Source organism: Larus michahellis, chromosome 8 (genome assembly GCF_964199755.1).
Source record: "Larus michahellis chromosome 8, bLarMic1.1, whole genome shotgun sequence".
NCBI lineage: Eukaryota > Metazoa > Chordata > Aves > Charadriiformes > Laridae > Larus > Larus michahellis.
Window position 1 is genome coordinate 7,919,341 of NC_133903.1, and position 22,254 is coordinate 7,941,594.

A 22,254-nucleotide genomic window follows, 5' to 3' on the forward strand; every position below is an offset into this window, starting at 1 on the left:
TCAAAGCAGAAAGGTGCCTGCGGGAGCCCGGCTCCTTCTGTGGCCCCTGGGTTGGACCTGTCACTGCTGTTGGGTGGGCTGGGGGGTGGAGGGACTGAAGGCAAGGAAGGAGGGGGCTGGCTTCTGGCAGCAGCCCCCAGCCAAAGGTGCCGATGTGACGTCTCTCTGCACGCTTGTGCCGAGGGACACGGAGAGCTGAGCAACAGAGGTGCCATGGGACCCAGAGCTGGGTCCGTTTCTCCACCAACCACTTGTTTGTCAGCAGGGTTTTGCTAACGGGGACCGACCCCCTCGCTGGGTTCAGCTGTAGGTGCCCCAAGCCACCGACACGCACGGGGCTGGGGGGGGAGGTCACCTGCTCCATGGAGGCAGAAGTCCCTGCTCCACAACCTCCACGGAGGTCGCCTGCTCCAGAGGCTGGCTCTGCCGCAGGGCCGTACGGTTATGAAATTCAGGGTGTTTCCGATTTCGCTGAGTAAATCGTGGGAAAATGCAAAAATTCACGTCTTGGTGCCTTATCCAAAATAAATGTTGATTTTCTTAAATTTAAAAACAAACAAACAAAAAGCCCCAAAGTTACATCCTAACTCCAAGTTAAATCCTAACAGGTTGCTCAGGTAAGGGCAGGGCCATCGGTTATTAGGTAATTTTGTGAGAGATGTTCTGCAATAAATAATAGAAAGCAAACTGGCAGCCTGGAATGCAGAGGGTATCGAGTACCCATATGCTGCAAGTCTGTTTTAAAGGGCCACGTACCATCCACGGAGTGTGTTGTTATTTCAAACCAACTGCACCGAAGTCAGCGGGGAAAAAAAAAATAAATCCCAAAGCGCATCAGGGTAAGCAAGAACGGCTGCTGCTCCTTTTCCCATGTGCCTTGCTGTGATGAGTCTGTAAGAGCACAACAAATATGCTGAAATTTCCTCTGAATCAGAATGAATCTCTCTCAGATCACAGTGAATATTCTGTGGTTTTGTTCCTAATATTTAGTGCACGTTTGAGAGCTGGTGATTTTTTAAAGTCGCTGAACCTTTTGCCTATTGTGTGTTCTGTTTATAATTGCGATTTCCCACCATTCAGGGACTGATGTCTCAGTAAATAACTTTGTCCTTTTGACCCCGACTACAGCTTGAAATTAGTTTGCGTAGGGCCAACAGGTTAAAAATGGGAGTGTAATCCTGCTGTTTGTGTTGTTTTCAGATAATTGCTTATCAGCCCTATGGGAAGTCCGTGGATTGGTGGGCATTTGGAGTCCTGCTCTATGAAATGTTAGCTGGCCAGGTAATTGAATTTTAATTGATTCCTATGGGATTGTGTTAAATTCCATTGCGAACATATGCCGATGTGTAATTTGTTTTGTTGCTGGCACACGGCGGGTTGCCGTCTCCTCGGTGCTGGAGATGAAGCCGTGGACGCAGCCCTGGGGACTGCGATGCTGAGCCACGAGTCAGCGCGCGCCGCAGATGGGGCTGCCGTCATGGCTGAGGATCAGCGAACAGAGGCTCAAAGATCAAGGAAATGCCGCTGAAGCTCTGTTTGCTTTGCTCTAGGCTCCCTTTGAGGGAGAGGATGAAGACGAGCTCTTCCAGTCCATCATGGAGCACAACGTAGCCTACCCCAAGTCCATGTCCAAGGAGGCAGTGGCGATCTGCAAAGGGGTAAGGGTTTTTGGTTTCTGGGAGGAGGGAGGAGCGCAGCCGGTGGGTGCAGTGCTGTCCGTGCACCTCCAGCAGTCCTACACCCACGGGGGACCCAAACCCCTCCTTGCCCCCCTTGTCCCCCTTGCCCTCCTCGCTCTGCTCTGGGCTGCAGCCTCCCAGCGCCGGGGGAATCTGGCAAAACTCCATCCTCTCTGCTCCTAGAACCACAACTTGCACTACTTTGCGTATACGTACTAAAAACATTTTAAAACAACACCCGGATCCTTCCTGTGCCGTTACGCTACGTGGGTAGGACTTGTGGGCTGGGCTGTCTCTGCTCAGGTGAAGGGCAAGAGAAAATGGGAGTGTTGGATGGGATGTGGGAGTTGAGGGCATCTGCCCAGCGACCCGTCTTCCCCGTTAGGTGACGACAGGGGAGCTTTATGCATCTTTGCCTGAAAAGCAAAACGATGCCTAGAGAAAATGAACGTGCTTTCTAAGTAGTTTTCCTAAGATCAGACGCAAAGCCTTCCTCCTGCAGCGGTTTCCGTTTAGCGCTGGTGAGTCGCCCTTCAGGGGCACCTGCAGTCCCGTGCTGGCGGGTCAGGGCAGTGTTTTCATTATCCTATCTCTTAAATTGCGGTGGAGCTCTGCATTGCCCGGTGCCCTGAGCTCTCTGTGGACTGGGCCTAGGCAAGGCTTAAATGCAGCCTGAATTAATTTGGGTAGTGACGAATAAAGGCTGGCTGGGTCCAGATGCTGTGCGTATGGTTAGTGCTTGGGACTGAGCCTCGTCTCAGCCAGCCAGTGTCAAGCACTGCTATAAATATGTGTTTGTGTAGGACTTTAAAAAATGTTTGCTTTTAATAGTTAATATTTAAAATATCTGAATGTTCTATATCTCAAAATAGTGTTTCTATCTACAAATGACACGTCTTGCGCTTAATGCTCCCACTGCGGCATTTCAGAGCCCCTTTCCAGTGTTGCCAGGATTCAGAGCTGATGTTAAAGAGGAGAAGTCACTTGTCCCGTGGGGAAAAGCTGCTGCGGTTGTTCGCCGCCTGGAACGGGGCGCAGGGAGGGGATGCCGTCCGGGCCACCTGGCACACACCTTCAGCAGAATGTAATAAAATCGAGTCCTGAGTTCAGAAACCACACTGGTGGTCAAAGGGAGAATTTCCACCAAGTTTCTCACCCTCCCTCATTCCTCTTGCTGTTGGTTGGGACATAAGGGGAAAGTCCACTGTGTCCCTGGCTGGGCAGGAGGGAGGGAAGATGCTCTGTGATGCTGAACATCATTATCCCCGCGGTGCCCGAGGGAACGGCGCTTGCGAGGCAGCGGAGGCTGGAGCAGGGACGGATCTCACTGTCGGCTTTGTTTGCTGTTGCATCAGTCAAAATGGGAATGCTGTAAATAGATGAGAAGAAACCATGACTGAAACGTCTGCTGGGTGTAGCTGTAATGGCTTTTCTCACTCTTGGAAACGTGAGGCTGCACGGGAGGACCTTTAGCCATGCATGGAGAGCTTGGGTCTTTATAAATTCTTGTCTTGGTTTTTTTTTTTTTTTTTTTTTTTTCAGCAAAGTGGTGGTTCCCTTTGTACAACTGTTGTTTGAGGGAAGTGCACAAAAACTCCTGACATCCTTTGCCGCCACCAAAGTGCTACACCAGAAAGTTTAATTTAAGATATGTGCGGTATTTATGAACCGTCAGTAGGCTGGAAACAAAGTATTTGCATTTTCCCTTGGAATACAGTAAAATCCGTCTCAGTTAACCACAGGGGCATTGGAGCATTGCTGTTTATGTTGGTACGTGGTAGGTCTTCCAGGAGGGCGCAAACCCAGCCTTAGATCAGTCCAGAGAGCAAACAGGTGGAGAAGCCTCTGCTTTTAAACATGAAGGGTTTGGTATTTCACTGCCATGCTCTCCAAAACAATTTTGTTGTTCCCACGCGGTTTCACTCCGGCATGCCGGTGCCAGTCATCACTTACTGTTGCACAGCTCAGAGATGAAAAGCATTTGATCCTGAAAGCCTTGTATCGGCCCGAGCCAAGAAACAAGCGTTAATCAGAGATAGTTGGCTGGGAAGCAAAATGGAGAGCTAACCAGAACACAGCTCCTTGACTCGACAGTCAGCATCAATTAGCGGATCAAATGGAGCATTTCCCTCCTCTGCTGTCAGCTCGGATCTTCTTCCCAAGGCTGCTGTCGGAGCTGCGGTGTGCGTGGCGCAGGTAGCTCGGCTGTGCTCTCCTCAGCTCTGGTTTGGTTATCGGGAGCCGTTTCAGAGCCGTGGAACGGCGCGTGTGTGCGTGCGTGCACATGGGCACTGGCACAAACCATCACCCGTTTTCCGTCCCGTATGGAGGGGTTTGACTGTGCCTGAGCAAAGCGGCCCATTCCAGGTGAACGGATTGCCTGCGAGTATAAGCTCCCTCTTTAACCTCTGCCTGGTAGCAAAGGCATAAAACGGCATGTTTTCCGCAGTAAAGTTTACAGGTATTTTGCGTGGTGTTTCCACTGGTGGTGCTGCCTGGGAAAAGCACATCATCGCTGCCTAGTGCCGCGCTGCAGCCCTCCCGGAGGCACCTCTGTGCCCGTCTCTCGGTGGCCACGGGTAGGAAAAGGGCGGCTGGAAGGTGGGAGCGTTTTGGGGCCACACGTGGTGAGCACTCCTGGGTGCCGAGGGATTTGCTGCCTCTGGCTCCGGCTGAAACGCCGGGCTGCGGTTGGGATGGGGCCGGGATGTGCTGTGCCATGCAGAAGGTGCCCAGCTGTGTGCCAGAGCGATGGAGGGGCCGGTGCCCTGGTGGGAAGGTCCTGGTGGTGGCCACTGTCCACAAGCCATGTGGTCTTGTCGAACAAGGACAAAGATCATCTGGATTAGCTTTGCCTCTTGGTGCAAAGTGTGCTGCTGTTAAATGAAGCCCACGAACACGCAGCGACCTCTTGCCTTCCAGAGACAAAGCTGCATTTTAGCAAAGCAGTTGAGTCCAGACTCAGACTTTCCTGTATCTGAGCTCCAAACATCAGACATACCATTACAGGTGATTTGGTCTAAAGCATCCTTCCTTATTTGCCGAAGCCCGAAGGGTTTTCACTGCGTTGGTATGGGGATTAAATCAACTTGTTCCTGTTTAATACAAACAAAGCTAACTGATTATCCTATGTAAGCCAGGAGAATCAATCTGCATGTTTATGGGGTCCTATATATCAATAACAGATGGTGCCTTCATGCTCACATGAGTAAAAGCACAATAGGAAAACAAGAAAATTTAATTTCTGGATGCATATAGTGAAAATACTGAATAACTGCACTGTAGTACAGCTCTGTTTAGCTTTACAGGCAGGTACGTGAAGTAGAAAATCTTTTATGATTCATTAATCGGCTGAGCTGCTGAATTTCATGTGCATTTGTGTTCGGCAGAGGAGGCTGGGGGTTTAACGGCGACGCTTCGGTTTGGGGGGCAGGTGTGTGTATAACAGCTTCCAGCACAAAGCGGCAGGTAAGAACCTGGGCGCTGGCTGGAAAAGCTAATTAGTAGACGGGCACAGCCTGTACTTGGTGGCGTGTGTGTCTGGAGTGCCTGCAGGGCAGCGCGGTGGCTGAGGTTCAGCAGATGCGAGCAGGGTCGCAGACGTTTTCACTGGGTGCAGGTGGGGGGATCAGTCTCTCCCGCAGCGGAGGGTCCACGCAGGGGGACCCCCAGCATGGCATGGCCTCGGCAGCTCTGCGGGTCTCCGTGAGGCAGATGGAGCTGGGAAGCAGGCTGGGATGCACGGGAATGGGGCAGCGAGCTGCCTGGCCCCCCAGCACCACCGACCTTCAGAGCCTCCATGGGGCTGCACCGTACCTTTGCAGAGGGACGACCGCACATCTCTCCAGCTCGCTCTGTCGGATGCTTTCCCAGCTGAATTTTATGCACAGGCATCCATGAGCTTTAGTGTCCACGGAGGCACAGATCCTGCAGGCACAGGCCTGCTTTCCCTCCTTGCCCAAAATGACCTCTGGCAGTAAGAGCCAGAGGTGTGTCAGTGCGTTCCAGCTCAGCGCTTAACAGCAGAGACCCACAAACAGATTTCTTTTCCTGTCTGCTGGATGCAAACTAAGCCATTTGACGCGCCAGCCAAATCACTAAATCAGTTTATTAGCACATTTCAGGCTCTCACATTGTTGTCGGAGACTTGCCTTAGGAAAACCTGATTGAGTCGCAAGGATGCTTTTTATTCCCCCGCTTTAGCACAGCTAAGCGGGATCTGATTGAATTGCCGGGATGCTGTCCGGAGCCTGGCGAGGAGATGCAAAGATCCTCTTATTTAGCTGAACCCGACTCAGCTTGAAGTGGATGGAGTGAAAGCCGAGGATCAGTGAGGTTCAGGGGGACACAGCTTCGCCCTGTCCCTGTGCCGAGGGTGGTGTGAAAGCTGCCCGGTGGCACTGAGGGATGGCATGTCGCCCGCCTCGCTGTGCTGCCTCGGCACCGGGAGGACCCCAAGCCTGCGGTGGGGCTCCTGCCTGCCAGGGCCACCTGCCCGCAGCGCCTGGTGGCACCGCTCCCCTCTGCTGGCAGGGGACAACGGCGCTGGATCCAGTCCCTCCTGCTTGTCCGGGCGGCCGCCACGCTCATTCAAGAGACCGAGACATGTAGCATCTTCCATCTTGTCTTCTTACGCTGGGGTTTATTATTTTTATAAAGGGCTGCATGCTGCGATACTGAAGGAAACTGTATTATTTACCCCAAAAAGTTAAACACCAGTTAGAAAAAAAATCTTGCTTTTGTCTTTGCTGCCACCTCGCACCCCCATGGCCCTCCCTCTCCAGCCCCCCCCGGCAGCAGCTCCAGCGGGATTCCTCGCACGGAGACCGGCTCTGCAAGGCTGATAGTGATGCCGGTCACGTCCTTGCCCTGAGGAGAGGCAGGTCTCACCATCTGGAAAATCACTTGTCCAGCTTGGGAAGCCTGGTGGGCCTTTGCTGTCTGCAGATGGGCTTTCCAGGGGGTGCTGCTGGTTGGAGGAAGCCTCGCTCCATCAGTCCTTCCGCTGCAGGTTGCCTTCGCAGCTGGCTGGCCATGGGTGTAGTGCCATTTGCTAGCAGAGTGGTTAGCAGCTCCGCTCTTGCTTCACATTTGTAGGTTGTGGGTTTGTTTTTCTTTTTTATTTTGAGATTTTTTTTTTTGGAGGCTTTTCCTTGCTTTCAGCTCCCCGTTGCAGCATTCCTTTTAAAGATCAGCTTCCCTGAGCAAGTTTGTTTTGTGCAGTCGTGGATGGCAGGGCTGGCTTGTGTCAAAATACTTACACCTTGGGGCAGAGGAGCTCTGCCTGGACGTGGGACCTGGCGGGGGCTTGGGCTGGTGTATTTATTTTTGCCAGAAGATGCTTGCGTATAAAACCCTCGTCTTTCAGGGGTCAAGAGTCTCAACAGAAGGGTTGGGGAGGTTCCTCAGCTCTCCGGTCGGAGCGTTACCACCTCCCTGCAGAGCTGCCCTGTCCCCTCCAGGGGGTCCCAGGAGGGCAGCGGGGGTCTCCTGCAAACCCACAGCCCCAGGAGACAGAGTCAGGCTTGCTGCAACCTCTGCTCAGCTCCGGGGTCAGTTTTAACTGCCCAGCTTTTAATAAAGTAGTCCTTTTGTTGCAGGTGTACAGTTCATATTCTCCGTGCTTATCAACGTCTTACAAATCTCTGGAATCTCCATCTGATCTCCGAACACAGCTCAAACAATGCCCCCAGGATATTAATGTTTGTACAGCCGCCCTTAATTCCCGTGGCCCATTTCACTTTTCTTATTGAGCCAGTGAAGAGGAGAAGTTTAGATGATAAACAACGTTAATGGACTGCTTGTGCTTGTTTTCTCAAAATTGACTCTTTCATTAGAAATACGCCTCTTGTTTGAGCTGCCGCAGCTCCAGAGAAGTGGAGGTTCTGCTTCCAGGGCTAATGAAAGTTTCTGAGGGCAGATTGTTCAATGGGCAGTGGCCTTTGAAATTAATTACGCGGATGCTGAGAAGTTTGCTACCAAGCCAAGGGACTGCCAAGCAGCTTTTCGTGCATCCTGCTGCCCCCTTTGTAGCTGCTGAGACTGCAGCGGTGCGGGGTCTACCAGCACCCTGACGGTATTTCTTGGTGAACCAATTTCATTCCCAGAGGAAAAGGGGATGTGCTTATCCCACCCAGTAGCCGTGCACTTGTGATCTGCTTAGCCTGCTGTTGTAAGCCATTGCCAGCCTTCCCTGTCCCCAGAGCGGCTCCTGCTTCTCTCTTTTTTCTCTCTTTTCGCTTTGAGCACCAAAAGCTGGGAGAGGAGGTGGGAACCCCTCTTGGGGTCCGGGCACTGACGCGGGGTGTCCCGGGGCACTGGCCACGTGGTGCAGGCTGCCCAGCCGGGCATTGCAGCACCCTGGGGACATCTCAAAGTGGATGTTTTGTGAAGCAGGTGGCCACTCCGTGACTGTTTCTTCTCTTCCTCTCCCCAAGCTGATGACCAAGCACCCTGCCAAGCGACTGGGATGCGGCCCAGAAGGTGAGCGGGACATCAAGGAGCACGCGTTCTTCCGCTACATCGACTGGGATAAGCTGGAGCGCAAGGAGATCCAGCCCCCCTTCAAGCCAAAGGCTGTAAGTGTGGCTGCGTGACGCGTGTTCCTCCCCTCCCGCGCTCCCCCACGCCAGTTCTCTCCTGCACAGTCTCTCGTGCTGGGGGGGGCACACGCAGGGCCGTACGCGCAGGTGCTGCTCCTCCTGCCCGCAGCGTGTCTCTGCCTGCTTAGAAGTTGGTGGCACGTGTCAAACCACTGCTGTGACAGGAGAACTCTTGGACGCCTTGTCTCCCTCTGGCTTGCAGGGGTAGAAACACGACGCGTTTAGCTCCCGGATTTAACTGTGTCGCAGTTCTGTCTGTTTGTTATCCCAGGGGTCAGTCTTTCTCTTGGTTTTTTTTTCCCTCCTTTCTTCTTAAGCTGAACAGGTCTCTCTTTTCTTTCCTTTTTTTTTTTTTTTTTTTTTAAAAAAAAAAAATCTAAACTTTATTTCAACATCTAGCTCAGCACCCTAGTCTGCCTGAATGGGCAATGGAGCTGTATTTCACTCAACAGTTTCTCTCCAAGGTGCGGCGGCGGAAGGCTGGAGGCTGGCTGGCGGGTGGAGAGGAGCCCTGCCGCGAGGAGAACCTGGCTGCTCTCTGTCGCCTCTGCCTTGCTCTGAGCTGGGCGCTGCTGGCGCGTGCTGGGAGCGTGAGGCTCGTGGCGCACACGGCTGTAGGGGGAGATAAGCTGCCAGCAGCGAGACTGAGGTGGGGACATAAGTAACCCGAAAGCTGTTTGTCAAAAAAGACGAGGCTACTTGACTGCTCCTTGCTCTGGCCATCTTTGCGGTGACTTCTGTCCGTGCGATGCCAGTGCCAGGGCAGGGGTGCAGCCGGAGCCACGGCGCAGGTTTCATCGCCTGCTGCCTACGGGGGTTGTCTGAAGCTGCGCGAGGGCAGGAGCCCGTGGGCTGCGGGGCTCGGGCTGCTCCGTATGCCCCAGGCACCTCCGTTTGCTGCCTCTGGGCTCTCTGCCCTTCCCAAGAGAGGATGCACAGGCAGCAGTGACCACGTAGGCTCGGGGACAGGGACATCTCTCCCTGGATTTCTCTTTGCCACTGTTGGGACTCCAGGGTCACAGCTATGCCTGAGTCTCTCCACTGTGGTCCCAGTTCCTTAAGACATGGTCTTATTTGTATGTTCCCACCTCCTGCATGCCTGTTAGCTGCTGTGCCCTGGTTGGGCGCTGGTGTTTTGCAGAGAACTGTGAATCCAAAGTTAAATCTGGTTTACGTGGCTGATATGGACTGATATTTATGCCCAGTGATCAAGGTGGGGACATTGCGCGCTCTCTTAATCCATCATCCTGGATCACAACTCAGAGTCCAGGGATGCTCCATGTGTTTAACTGAGCCTTGCTGAGCCTTCCTTGCTTCCCTGCTCCCCTTAACAACCCTGGACACATCTGCTTTTCTTCTGCTTGACAGTAAACCTGTTCTCTTTAAGGGATCCTTTCAGTGCTTGGAAAAACTCCGCTTTCAGGGAAAACGTGGAGTGGGAGCCCCTGTGGCGTAGGGTGCTTGGCTCCTTTAGCCCTCCTCCCTCTGAATGCCTCTGCTCTAGCACCCTTTTCCCTTCCACAGCTCCTTGCTTGACTGATCCAATATGAATAAACCGCCCATTAGCTGCGGCTGGTGGGAGCCTCTGCAGCCGCATCTCCATCCTGGCATCCAGCATGGCTGCCGGCCAGGAGGTCTGCTCCTAGCCCCAGGTCGGCCAGCGAAGCCCCACGTGCGCTCGGCACCGCGTATTTTAATTTCAGACAAATATTTTTACAAAGGTAACTCCTGCGCAGTGATGGCTGTGCGGGAAGCTGTGGGGTACCCTCCTCAGAGCCTTTCGCTTCCGTGTCCGCGGCCCAGAGCTGCTTCTGTGCCGTGTGGTCTCGGGCTGCCCTCTGCATCAGCACAGAGAAAAATGTCCCATTCTCCTTGCCTGCCTCAGAAACGTGGAGCTCCAGGTGGCTGGTGATGCTAGCACAGAGATCTGAATCGCTGCCTGCTCTCCTTTCCCTGGGAAGGAATGGCATCTTCAAGCCATTAGACCATGGAGGAAGGGCATTACCAGGAGGGCATTCACTTTGATATCAAAGTACAATAGTGCTAAAGTATTTGGGGCTGTTTGTACGGACCATGATTTGCTGGCTTAGGCTGGGATCCGACCTTTGTGTAAAGGAAGCTGAGACATGAGACGGGGTGGGCTGTGAGCTCCAGCCGCAGGGAAGACCCTGCTCCACGCCTGGAGCCCGTCAGGAGGGCCGAGCAGGCACCGGGGCTGCGGGGGTCTTATTCTGCAAGGGCCCGTTTCTCCTGAAATCCGTAACTCCTCTGTGTTCGTTTGCTAACGAAGTGGTTGCCGCATCCCTCCTCTACGTCTGCCCTTTCCTCCTGAGCAGATCCCCAGTGCTGCTCTTTGCCATGGCTTGTGACATAGCATTATTTGTTATTTGGCGTTTTACAGTTAAAAATACAATTGAATTCTGCCAAAAGTGCTTTCTTACCGGTTTTATGTTTTAAAAAGTGCAAATTTTGCCCTGCTTTAAATGTCTTATGTCCTTAAAAATCCTTTTGATGCCGGACTTTGGAAGGGGGACGGTAAGCCGCCGTCTGTCGCATCTCACCTAACGGCTGGCGCTGGGGAAAATTCACCGTTTGATAGGACAGGAAGATTAATAGAAAGGTAGGCGCAGTAGATTTCGGATTTAGGTAGGATTAAGACAACTCAGGTGCCTGCTGATAGCTGATATTTCAACAGCAGCGCGTCTGTGCTGGAAAAGGCTGCTCCTTTCATGCCAGCTGTGAGCGCAGATCAGAGCGGCACAGAAATGAAAATCCGGGTTTGGGCACCTTCACAATGTGCTTGGGTGGGTCACGAGGAAAGACGCTGCGTACTGCTTCTGACCTTCAGCCGTTCATGCGGGGCTTGAGCGCCTGCTGGAGCAGGGGATTTGCGCTAGCCTGCCTCTTTACCTTGGCTTAAGTCTATTTTTTTAATTTTATTTTTTTTTCTAAATTAGCTTCTGTAAAGATAAGGTTACAGAGATTTTCTGCAAACCAAAGTTTCAAAATACAGAATAATACGCAAATGTGGGCTCGGTATCTGCCCCCAAATCATAGAAAGGTTTGGGTTGGAAGGGACCTTAAAGACCATCTAGTTCCAACCCCCCTGCCCTGGGCAGGGACACCTCCCACCAGACCAGGTTGCTCCAAGCCCCGTCCAGCCTGGCCTTGAACCCCTCCAGGGATGGGGCAGCCACAGCTTCTCTGGGCAACCTGTTCCAGTGCCTCACCACCCTCACAGTCAACAATTTCTTCCTAATATCCAATCTAAATCTACCTTCTTTCAGTTTGAAGCCGTTGCCCCATGTCCTATCATTACACTCCCCGATCAAGAGTCCCTCCCCATCTCTCCTGTAGCCCCTTCAGACACTGGAAGGGGCTCTAAGGTCTCCCCGGAGCCTTCTCTTCTCCAGGCTGAACAACCCCCACTCTCTCAGCCTGTCCTCATAGCAGAGGTGCTCCAGCCTCTGATCATCTTCATGGCCCTCTGCTGGACCCATTCCAACAGGTCCATGTCCTTCTTGTGCTGAGGACTCCAGAGCTGGACACGGTACTCCAGGTGGGGTCTCACCAGAGCAGAGTAGAGGGGCAGAATCCCCTCCCTCGCCCTGCTGGCCACGCTTCTTTTGATGCAGCCCAGGATGCGGTTGGCTTTCTGGGCTGCAAGTGTGCATTGCTGGCTCATGTTGAGCTTCTCATCCCCCAGCCTTCCCGTGCCGCAGCACCACGTAAGCGCCAGAGCGCTTCAGCCCCCCGAGCACAAGTCGGGGGCGAACAGAGCCCAGCCCAGATTGCCTTTAGCATCACAGTAACCAATTCTGCTTATCAGAAGGTGTCATTCAGGTCCCATTCCAGAGCAGGCGGGTGGGCAGCTCGCATCCTGCCTCCGCACCTCTCCCCGCTGGAGCAGTCCCCATCCGCACCCAGTCTCCGCAGAAGCATGGTTGCTAGTTATCTCTTCTGTAGCACCCACGCTTTTTTTGCCACGTTTCTGTGATTTGTTTTGCCATCTCTGCAGGTAGTGAGGGTGGGTACAACGGAGGGTTCTCCGTGCCTTCCCAGCGGCTCCTTGCCGGGAAGGGCTTCACATCACATTCCCTGATTTTATCATCACTTTGCAGAAACCTGCGGCATTTTACACCAGCAGAGAAACGGACGCTTCAGCCCTCTGCCTGCCTTGGGTGTTACATCCCCGGAGCGGAAAATAAGTTCCCAAGAGCTCATGTGTTGCTACATGCTTTGTGCTTGATTAACCTTTATCACGGAGACGGTAACGAGACAGATCAGGGTCTGGGTTGTCTTTGCTGTGCAGAAACTCGGCGGGTTTGACATGGGGCTGTGCTTGGCTGCTCCGTGCTTTGGCTCCTGCATAACAATTCCTTTTGTGGGTCTGCATTTACCCTGGGAATTGTATTTACACTTGGCTGCTTTCTCTGTCTCTCATTGAGATAATTATTGTTTTTGGTATCTAATTACTCCTTTACTTTACAAAAAGCCTAGTGATTTGAAAAGTCTCCTCATTTTGAAAGCATTGAAATCACACGGCAGAGCACAGGATTGCTCGCAACAGGACAGGGGTTTAAGAAAAAATGCCTTTAATCTAATAATTTTTAATTACATAAATTAAGTTTCCTCTAACTGCAACGAAGTAATTAATATTGAAATGCCATTTATAGGCCCGGATTTGTAAAAACTCCGGTTCCCCTGCATGTGCGTTTTTGTAGCCTTATTTTCAGCCTTTACAAGGTGAGTTCAGATGTTTGCATAAGTAATTTCCTGATTAGATGAGATTTAAGGACTGAGGGGGCCAACAGTGGGTGGGAGCGGGCCGTGGGGAGGCGGCTGAATGCATTAAGGTTAAACATCTCCTCTCGTAATCAAGACAAGATTTGCTCCCGTAGCCTCAGGGTCCTGTAAAGCCTTTCTCTGAGATTCCCCTCTGGTTATTCAGCCAGTATTTTCAGCGTATTGGGCAGAAACTTGGCTTTGTTCACAGGGGAGAGATGAAAGCCAGGGTCCGACATCAGAAAACCCTCGCAGGGAACGCTCCCAGCCTTTGCCTGGAGCCAGGATGAGTGTGCGCTGGAGCATCCTCAGCTGCGCTTTGGGGTCATTAACCAGACACTTATGAATGAAAAGCACCGTTGTTCCCCCTGACCAGCACAAAGGGGCCCTTGGTGTGGCCCCAGGTTCACGCTGTGACCCAAATTCCCCCAAACGCCATGCATCTATTGCCAGAAGCGTCCCAGAGCCCTCATCCTCCCCTGGGCAAGGAACCAGGTTTTTTTAACCTGGAGCAGCACTGGGAAGGTCAGGCTTGCCCAAGCCAGCAATGCTGGCGGGATTGGGGCTGTACCACTGTTTGGGGCCAAAAAACTGGGAAATGGGGGGTGTCTTCAGCCCACCACTTCTCCTCGGCGCGGGGAGCAAGGGCTCCGTCGCAGCAGGAGAACAGCCATCCTCGGCTTTTTATGATCTTTGATTGTGTCTCAGGGATCAATGGAAAATATTTTATTATGCCTTTTGTCTCTATTTGAAATCAAGCTAGAAACTGATAAAATAAAAAGGCTATCTTTTAAGCTGACAGTTTTATTTCTGCAGCCAGAAAAAAAAAAGTCATTCTGTGCTGGCTATAAATATTAGACAGGACACATTGGGGATTTATGTAAGATAAATTCCCACTCTCCCCCTTTCATCAGTCAGGATGGAGTGATGCCTGTACGTTAATATAGTCCTAAAATGAGGCAGATTTTTCACAACGTGGCTGTAGATAAATGTAAAAATTCATACGGCGTGTCTCCCATCCTTTAATGAGGAACTTAATTTCGGAAGCTTTAAAGATGGTGCTCCTGCAGATAGCAACCGTTTGCCGTCCGGAGCGGCGTGGATCCTTGTTGCTCTCTCTGATCGCGCCAGACCTTGTGTCTGAAACTCCAGCACTGTTGGGCCTTGGCCACTGGAATAAAACCTGCCGCATTCCCAAGAGCTGGTGGCTACCTGCGGCATCACAGGGGCAGCTTGGACCGTAGGTGCAGGACAGTAGAGGTGCAGGTCACAGCCTTTAGACCTTGGGTTTGGGCTTGGATGTGACTCCTATAAACCCAAAGACAATTTCCAGCCTTAAAGTATATATTTTATCTACGTGAAAGTTCCCAAAGAGGAGGAAACGCTGATTGGTTTGCTGACCGGGACAAGTTCTTATGCATCTGAACAGAAAGTCTGCAAACTTCACAAAGCCGGGCATTAAATGCTATGGATAGATGCAACTTTTAAAATTTGACATCCATGTTTTCTTGCCTTATTGCATTATGATGGGAATTATCCCTTGCCAATATACATATTAAAAATATATTTGTATTTTCTATCCCAATAAGTGGAAGCATTTCACAAGGATTAGTTTTTAAATCTTTGATGGGGTTGCTCTTGTTTGATTTTTTTTTTTTATTTTTCTTTTTTAAGAGACAGCACATTTCTTTGTAGCAAAAAAGGAGGCTTGTGCTGTCAGACGTTTCACGTGAACTGCCTTGCGTGTCTCCACCAAGATCTCATGCAGCTAATAGGCAGTGACAGCTATATTTTCAAAGCACCGTAAGGCGTTTGCTGTATATTGGGAGCTGATAGAATCTGCAGGTGAGCAGCTGATCAGTAGGTAAACCCTGCTATGGTTATGTGTTACTGCACTGATAACCTTAAGCACTGCAGATTTTCCCGGTAATCTTGCTCATAGTTTGTTTTATCTCGGCGCCGAGGGGGGAGACTAGTGACAACGTGGCCTAGAAAAGCCCCTGGTCTCTTTGTTTCATGACTTTAGCTTCCAGGCTTTGTGGAACCGGCAACTTCAATTTGGGGAATTTATTTTCTATTTTGATGTTAATATGATGGCTTTCAGGAGGGCATTTGGCTGACGCTGACTGGTCAAACATCTAAAACATACTTTCGCGAGACTCTAAAGCTGTGCTTGGTTACGTGGTCTGGAGCAGCGACCAGCTCCTCCCAAAAAACTGGAGCTGTGCCAGGTCTTGGTCAGATTCCTCACGGTGGGAATTATAAGCTCGTCTGGAGATAACCTTGCCTTTCGTTTGGGGACATCTGTGAACCTCGCTGCTGCCCTGCTGCTCTGGGGAGGGGGCATCTCGAAGCCTCTGAGCTCTCTGGCCACGCGGTGCCTGGTCTGAGCGTCCCCAGGGGAGGGACCTGGGGACTCGTCTGCCCTCCTTCTGTCCCCGAGCACGGCCGGGGGCTGCTCCCCAGCTCGGCAGAGACAGCGGGCTGGGATCAGGCCAGAGCTGCGGAGGGGAGCGCAGGGACAGCTGGAGTAACCGAGAGGGGAAGGTAAACCAGAAGGTCCCCGTTTGGCCCCTTCTTCGTGTGATGCGGAGCCTCCACCTGCCCAGGAGATGGGCACATCCCTCTTAGTTCGCACCCGCCTGCTGCTCCCGGGAATCAGGTGCTCGGAGAGAAGAAAAAATGTGGAGAATTGCCTCAGGATGGGGTCCGTACAGCAGTCAGGGATTGGCAAGGTACAAGAACTCGGGCTTTTTGTCGAGAGTAGCTAACAAGCTGTGTGCCTGCCAGCCTGCTCGCCGCGCTTGTGTCTTCATTCTCCAGCTCCTTACTGGGTTTCTGTTGTTAATTTGACCTGGGCTCTGTGTTTTCTGGTGCAGGGACCCTTTCCCTTTCTTTGGAGAGGTCGTTTTCCGTTTGGGTCTCTTTGCTTGAAACCAGGGATTTCCAAAAAGTCGTTCCTGGAGGGCCGCGATGGGGACGGCATCGTGCTGGGACCACGGCCGAGGGCGACTGGGGCAGGTTCTCCCTCACCAACACAATGCTCTTCAAGGGCCACATGAAAAGGCTTCTCAGGCTCGTTTTGGGAAGCCCTCATCTTCAGTACCCTCTGGTGAACTGGTTCACGCTGCGTTTGCATGTTTGGTTTGGAGGGGTTTTGTTTGTCTTTGGTTGGTTTTTTTTTGCCTAACTCCTCCCCTGCGTGGCACCAACTCATTTTTGCATCGAAATAATCGAAAAAGAGCAAACCGCGTTGTAACCTACCACACCGAGAGCGGCATCTGCTCTTGCCTGGGCTCAGCCGTGGGCCAGAGGCAGGAGCTGCGTTCACCGGGGCTGATGCCGCGGCACGTGTGTGACCATGGCAGCCCAGAAGAGATGCGGGGGGGGGAAGGTGCCTCTGAGGTCTCTGAGTAAGTTTGGGTGCTGAGCTGGAAACCGTGCTGAGCTCATGGTGGTGGGCGGGAGACGCGTTTGGGAGCAGAAGCTTGGCAAATCCAGATGAGAAATGTGCTGTAGGTTAAGACGTTGCCTTACAAAATATGAGAGGTACGATGGTGTGGAAGGATGGGCTGCGAGGCTGGAGGGGCAGGCGGTCAGTGCGGCTGTAGCTAGAGTTAAATCAACTCAAACGTTACCCATTGAACTGGTTTTAGAGGCTTGGGGATAAGAAGTGTCTCACTTGGTGCTGTAAGAACATACAAGAGCTGCCAAAGGAATGTGCCGTTGGAGGCTGATGGATGTTCACGTTGTCTTCCCTGAAACCTCCTCTCTGGCAGAGGAAGGAACTGGGAAATGTTGACATTTACATGTATTTGTCTTCAATATTTTATTATATTTAGTCTGACGTTTATTAAAAATGTAAATCTGTTTCCTTAGCAAATGAAAGTGAAATACCAGGAAAACTTGTCCCAGCACTTGAGACCTATGTTCTCCACGGGGAAACGGGAGGAGAGAAAACTGAGGGACCGAGAGGTGCTGGCTTCTGCATCTCTTGGGAGAAAAGGGAGCCGGGAGAGCATCGGCTGTGTGGCGGCTCCGATAGGAGGGGGAGTTCGCCAGCTGTTAGAGCAAAGTCACTACGTGCAGTTCGCAGGGATGTGACGTGCGTGTGATAGGTGGTAATTGAGCACAATTTGTAGCTGCTGCAGTGACCCGGTATCCACCTGTTATTAGCTATTGCTATTATTATTATATTAAATCATCGCTTGCAGCAGGAGAAGTTACAGGACCCTTGTTTTGATTGCTAAGAAAATTAAATAAGGCATTTGGCACATCTCCCTGCTCCCGACCTCCCCGCCTCGCTGCAGGGACTGCAGCTCAGCCAGACGGATCCTCTGCCCCATGGCAGCCCCGCAGCGAGGGATGCTGACCCTCCGTGAGGGTCCGGTGCTCCCGGGGGCTTTCCAGACCCCCTGTTTGCCTGCCCTGCAGTGCCATGCCAGCCAGGGAGGTGTTTGCCCAGACTCTAGAGCTTTTGGTTTCTTCTCTTGTCTGGTTTTGCTGGCTGCAGAGAGCTCATCAGTGCTCTTGGCCTCCTGCCCTGCCTGAAATAGGGTTGTCGTTAGCTGCCTTTGGGGGCAAGAGAGGAAAAGGTCGCTGTGAGCAGGGTTTTTTAGGGATAGCCAGCCTTGTCCGGTTGCAGTGGCGAGCTCTGGGGATGCCGTGTGGAGAGCCCGGCCGCCACGCAGCAGAAAGCTGGCAGCCAGGAGCATCCCGGTGCCCCAGCTCCCGCTTGCCTTGGCCGTGCACCAGGGGGGACCGTCAGGGTCTGACCTGTCGGGAAGGGACAGAGCAGCCCTGGAAATTCCCAGGCACGAGTGCCTGCATTAAGCATTCAGCCAGCGGCAGTTTACAAGAGCTCTGTGGAAGGCGAGAAGCCCTGTCCTTGGGCAGGCGCAGAGAGAAGCCTCCAAGCAGTGCGGGCATGACAAAAACTGCCCGCCCCCGGGAAAGGAGGGATGACGGAGCAGGTGAAGCCGTAGGGATGTTCCAGAAGAAGCCACTGTGTGCGTGGCACAGCCACAGAGAAGGTGCAGTGCTGCGTGTAGGCAGGGACCGACAGCAAGTAATTGCGCTCCCATCTCATTCCTCTCCTGCAATTACTTGCCATGGCGCAGCCGGAGGGTTTGGCCGGTCTCTTGGGCTGCGCCATGAGGTAACATCGCCTTGCAACTAACCAAAGCTCATACATATTTTGCACCTTTTTCTTTTTCTGACATTGCTGCACCGAGACAAGCGGCGGCGCGCGGCGAGGCTGGGCGCGCTTCTTTCTCCACCCACCATACGTTCTTTTCTTCCCCTCTCATAGTGCGGACGCAATGCTGAAAACTTCGACCGGTTTTTCACTCGCCATCCACCCGTCTTAACACCTCCTGACCAGGAAGTCATCAGGAACATTGACCAGTCAGAATTCGAAGGATTTTCCTTTGTTAACTCTGAGTTTTTTAAACCCGAAGCCAAGAGCTAAGTAGCTGTGTAGATCTCATCCCTGCATCTCTATCATCCAGTTGTGGTGACATTTTCCATTGCAAAACTTGCATTCATGGTTTTTCTTTAGTATCCTACTACTAGAGTGACCATATTTCAAAGCCAGAAGTGTCTTCACATGATTTGGGGCATGCCTGAAGGCTGGGTGATGTGCAGAAAAGCACATTTGTAGTGCTTAATGACATTTTATTTGTAGAAAATGAAAAGTTCATTGGCTAACAGAGGTCAAATGGAGAGGCGAGGGCCGTGACAGTTAGGAGAAATCTCTTCAGCACGTGCTTTGATTCCTGCTCTCCCCTAGTCTTTTAATATAATCATGAAAATGTAATATTTAGCTTTCCTAGCCTTAGTGGCAAGCAAGTGATATTATGAATCCTTTGCCCCGTGCACCCCGCAGCGGGGGTGCTGCCGGCTGAGCCTCTCAGCTCCTCCCAAAACCAAGCTCCGGAGAGCTGAAATGCCGATTCTGGCTTTTTTTTTTTGTAGCTCTGTCCCACTGTTCGTTGAACCCCACCGCAGGACCCTTTGCCGCCGTAGGCTCGTACATGCAGCTTGGGGCAGCCGTGGTTCTCTGCGCTGGGTCTTCAGCAGCAATGATAAATTACTGGGGAAGCCAGGTCTGCCGTTTGCAAAGATTTCTCCTGATTGCGCGGTTTCGAAGGAGCACTTTTTAAATCAAAAGAAAGCCTATCCAGTTGTAAACGGGAAATTTGAAAGAGCTGTTGCAGACGCTTTCAAATCCATGGTCACCCTAGTAAACACCACGCAACATTGGTTCTCATAGCAAAACTTTTTCTTTTTTTTTTTTCTTTTTCAAATGCCAAAGCGATTGAGTTTGTTACCTGCGCTTTAAATGTGTCAAAAAAATGGTATTAACACAAATGGGATGCTATTTAACTTTGAACAGTATTGTGAATTCTGTTATGAAGCTTGTAAAGAAACTCGTTTCAACTATTAGTCCTACTTTTAAAAAATGCCGCTAGGTATTTAAATAGCCGAAGTTTTGTTTCTGGCATCAAAGAAAAAGTTTCAGGAAGGATGAATTTCTCTTGAAACAATAACAATCATGCAGCTTCTTTTTATACTATTCTGCAGATGTTCGTGGGCTGTCACTGTATCAATCTGCTTTAAGTTGTAATGTGCCAATTTTATTTTTTTTTTTTTTTCCCCCGATGCTGATTATAAAATAAAAAGTGAGAAATAATGTCAAAGAAACCTGCATGTGTTTGCCAATAATGAGTTTCTACGGTTCTGGGCTCAGAGATGCCAGGAGCGCTGAGAGTCGGGGCTGGAATTTGCCCTGGCTCCTTGGGGATGCCGGCTTGGGGGCACAGCGGGTCCCCAGAGCTGCCCGGGACACCAGCGCAGGCAGCAGCGCAGGCAGCAGCGCAGGCAGCAGCCCACACCATCCTCCCGCGTGGAGAGGAGCGTCCTCCAGCGCATCCTCCCGCACCGCCGTCGGAGCTATGGCACATTCGTCCTCTGCAGCGTTTGTCCCCAAACCGAGGTGCGACGGACTGGAAGCATCTTGCAAGCGGAGAGCAAAACGCCTGCGCGTCCCCTGCACCAGCTCGTGCCACGCAGCCGGCCACCCTGCTCGCTCGGACGTCAACAGGGAAAGGAGTTTCTGCCCGGTGTCCCTTGGAGGAAGGATGGTTTGAGGTGTCGGGACAGCCCTCCCGCAGGGCGCTGCCGAGGCGAGCAGAGCTCTGCCGCTTGGGGATCTCTTTAAAATGCCTTGAACAGAGAGGACTGCGGTATGCGCTTCGGATTTCTGGAGACTGCAGAGGCTGTCGGAGGCAGCGCCGTGTGTCGGTGACTCATCGCCCTGCCCGGGCGCTCTCGGAGGAGCAGTTGTTAAAAGCAATTGGCAGTTTCAGCTAAAGAGGGATTACAGGTTCCTGTTAACCTCCCTTCTCCGGAGCGCACGCAGACTTTCCCGTCTGTCTCTGGAAATCTGCTTCTGCCGAATTACTGCGGTTCTGAACGCTGCAGGATTCTTCTGCAAGGCATCGAACGGCGGCACCGACGGCAGCAGCTGCTCCCCGGCTTCCTCTGCCGCGGAGAAGGGGCTCGGAGGCGGTGGCCGGGGAGGATGGCCATCCTCGTCCTCTCTGGTCCAGGCACAAATCCTGTTCTGGGCCAGACGTGCCCTGCAGGCCACTGCCCTGGGCAGTGGTAGCCCAGGGTGCCTCTGCCACGCCGTCCCTCCCGTGCTCCTTGTCACCTCCCAGAGTCAATTAGCCCTTTGCTGGAGGCGTTTTCAGCCTTGAATTTCCCCTGCCTTCCCCTCTCTCTGTTTACCAGATCCACGTAGCTGTTCCCTGCCCGCTCCCAGGCTATTCATCATCTTTGACAGAGGCCAAATTGCTACCAATTTCAGACAAAATTCAAGGTAAGGAATCGGCAAACCGTGCTTTGCTGTGCTCGCGGCCAGGCCCTCCTGGTGCTGCACTTTCCTGGCCGGCCCCTGGAGGGGTGGGAGGGGGAAGCTGCCGGAGGACGTGGGGCAGGGGGAGCTGGGCTGCCCTGAGCCCCCTCCCGGGCACATCGCACCTTGGCCAGAGCTTTCTGCTGCCAAAAAGCAGCAGATTTTGCTCACCTGAGGGCTCCCAGGCTGAGCGCTTGCCCTCTCTGGTGCCATCAGCAGAGGCCATTCCAAAGGGCTGGGGACTGCGATGGCCATTGGCGCCGGCAGCAAATGCAGACATTTCATTCCTCTTTGCAGCATCCCACACATTCCTGCTCGGGAGAAGGTCCTGGCTCAGCAGGACAGTGTTGTCTTGGCACACGTTGGTTCGGGTGGATGCGGCCTTCAGGAACCATTTGGTTGGCTCAGCGTCCCTCCGAGAGCAGGGCAGGAGCCTGGTGCCACCGTCAGCTCCTTCCTTCTGCATGTGCTGGGACTGCAAGAGAAGAGCCCCTGTACAACCACTTTGGAACAGCCTCTTGTCAGCGAAGGGCCGTGCCTCTGCTCTTCTGTAGCTCCACGCCAGTCCCTCTCATCCCAGGAGGGATGCTGCCTTCCATCAAGGTGGGCTTACGCTTGCATTTCAACCGCTTCACCCTTTGCCTGGCAGAACTCTGCACCTGAAGTTGGCTCCTTCAGCCGGTCTGTTCTTCCCCACTCCTTCTCTGTGCCCCCATTTCGTCTCTTCTTCCTCCTCTGTGTTGGGGAGGGGAGCCCTGTGGGGACTCTGCCACCTCCCAAGTGTCACTATCTGAAAGCGAAGACAGAGACCCAGCTCCTGCTTGGGGACAGGCTGGGACCCGCAGGAACCAGCAGGTTGGGACATCAGTGACACCACCGCTTGACAGGACAGCCGTGTCCTGGCTCTTCTCCTGGCCTTTCTCTCTGTGATCCTTGATCTCCAGCCCTGTTTTTCTTCGTCTTCTCTCAGCTGTCCTTGGCTCCCTTTCCCCTCCGGTCTTCCTTCCCCAAGGCTGAAGCTGTCCCAACGGGATGCCTCCTGCAGCAAGTGGAGTCTCCAAGCGGCTGTGGAGGTCCTGGTCCACTGCTGGCATCGGGGCTCATCTCCAGAGGCTCGATCCGGCTGCAGTTGAGATGTGGTGCTCCTGGCCTGGCCGGGCTGGCAGGAGGAGGGCAGGGAGGACCTGCCTCTTGGCCGTATTCTGCCCACGTTCCGGCTCGAGGTGTGAAGGTACTGATGGCTCTGCCCCAGTGTCCCTGGATGGTG

General features: G+C 52.7%; 1 protein-coding gene across 2 annotated transcripts in view; it reads left to right on the plus strand.

The window, feature by feature from the left end:
* The window catches only part of PRKCB (protein kinase C beta), a 137,904-nt gene that overhangs the window by 112,021 nt on the left and 3,629 nt on the right, over positions 1–22,254 (plus strand). The window contains exons 14-17 of one of the 2 annotated variants that reach the window (XM_074598567.1): positions 1,201–1,281; positions 1,551–1,658; positions 8,117–8,257; positions 18,378–19,771. In XM_074598567.1, coding sequence (XP_074454668.1) covers positions 1,201–1,281; positions 1,551–1,658; positions 8,117–8,257; positions 18,378–18,536 — 489 coding nt within the window. In that variant the 3' untranslated portion in view covers positions 18,537–19,771. Of the gene's footprint in view, positions 1–1,200; positions 1,282–1,550; positions 1,659–8,116; positions 8,258–18,377; positions 19,772–22,254 lie in introns of those variants that run through there. The other variant, XM_074598568.1, reaches the window with a different exon arrangement.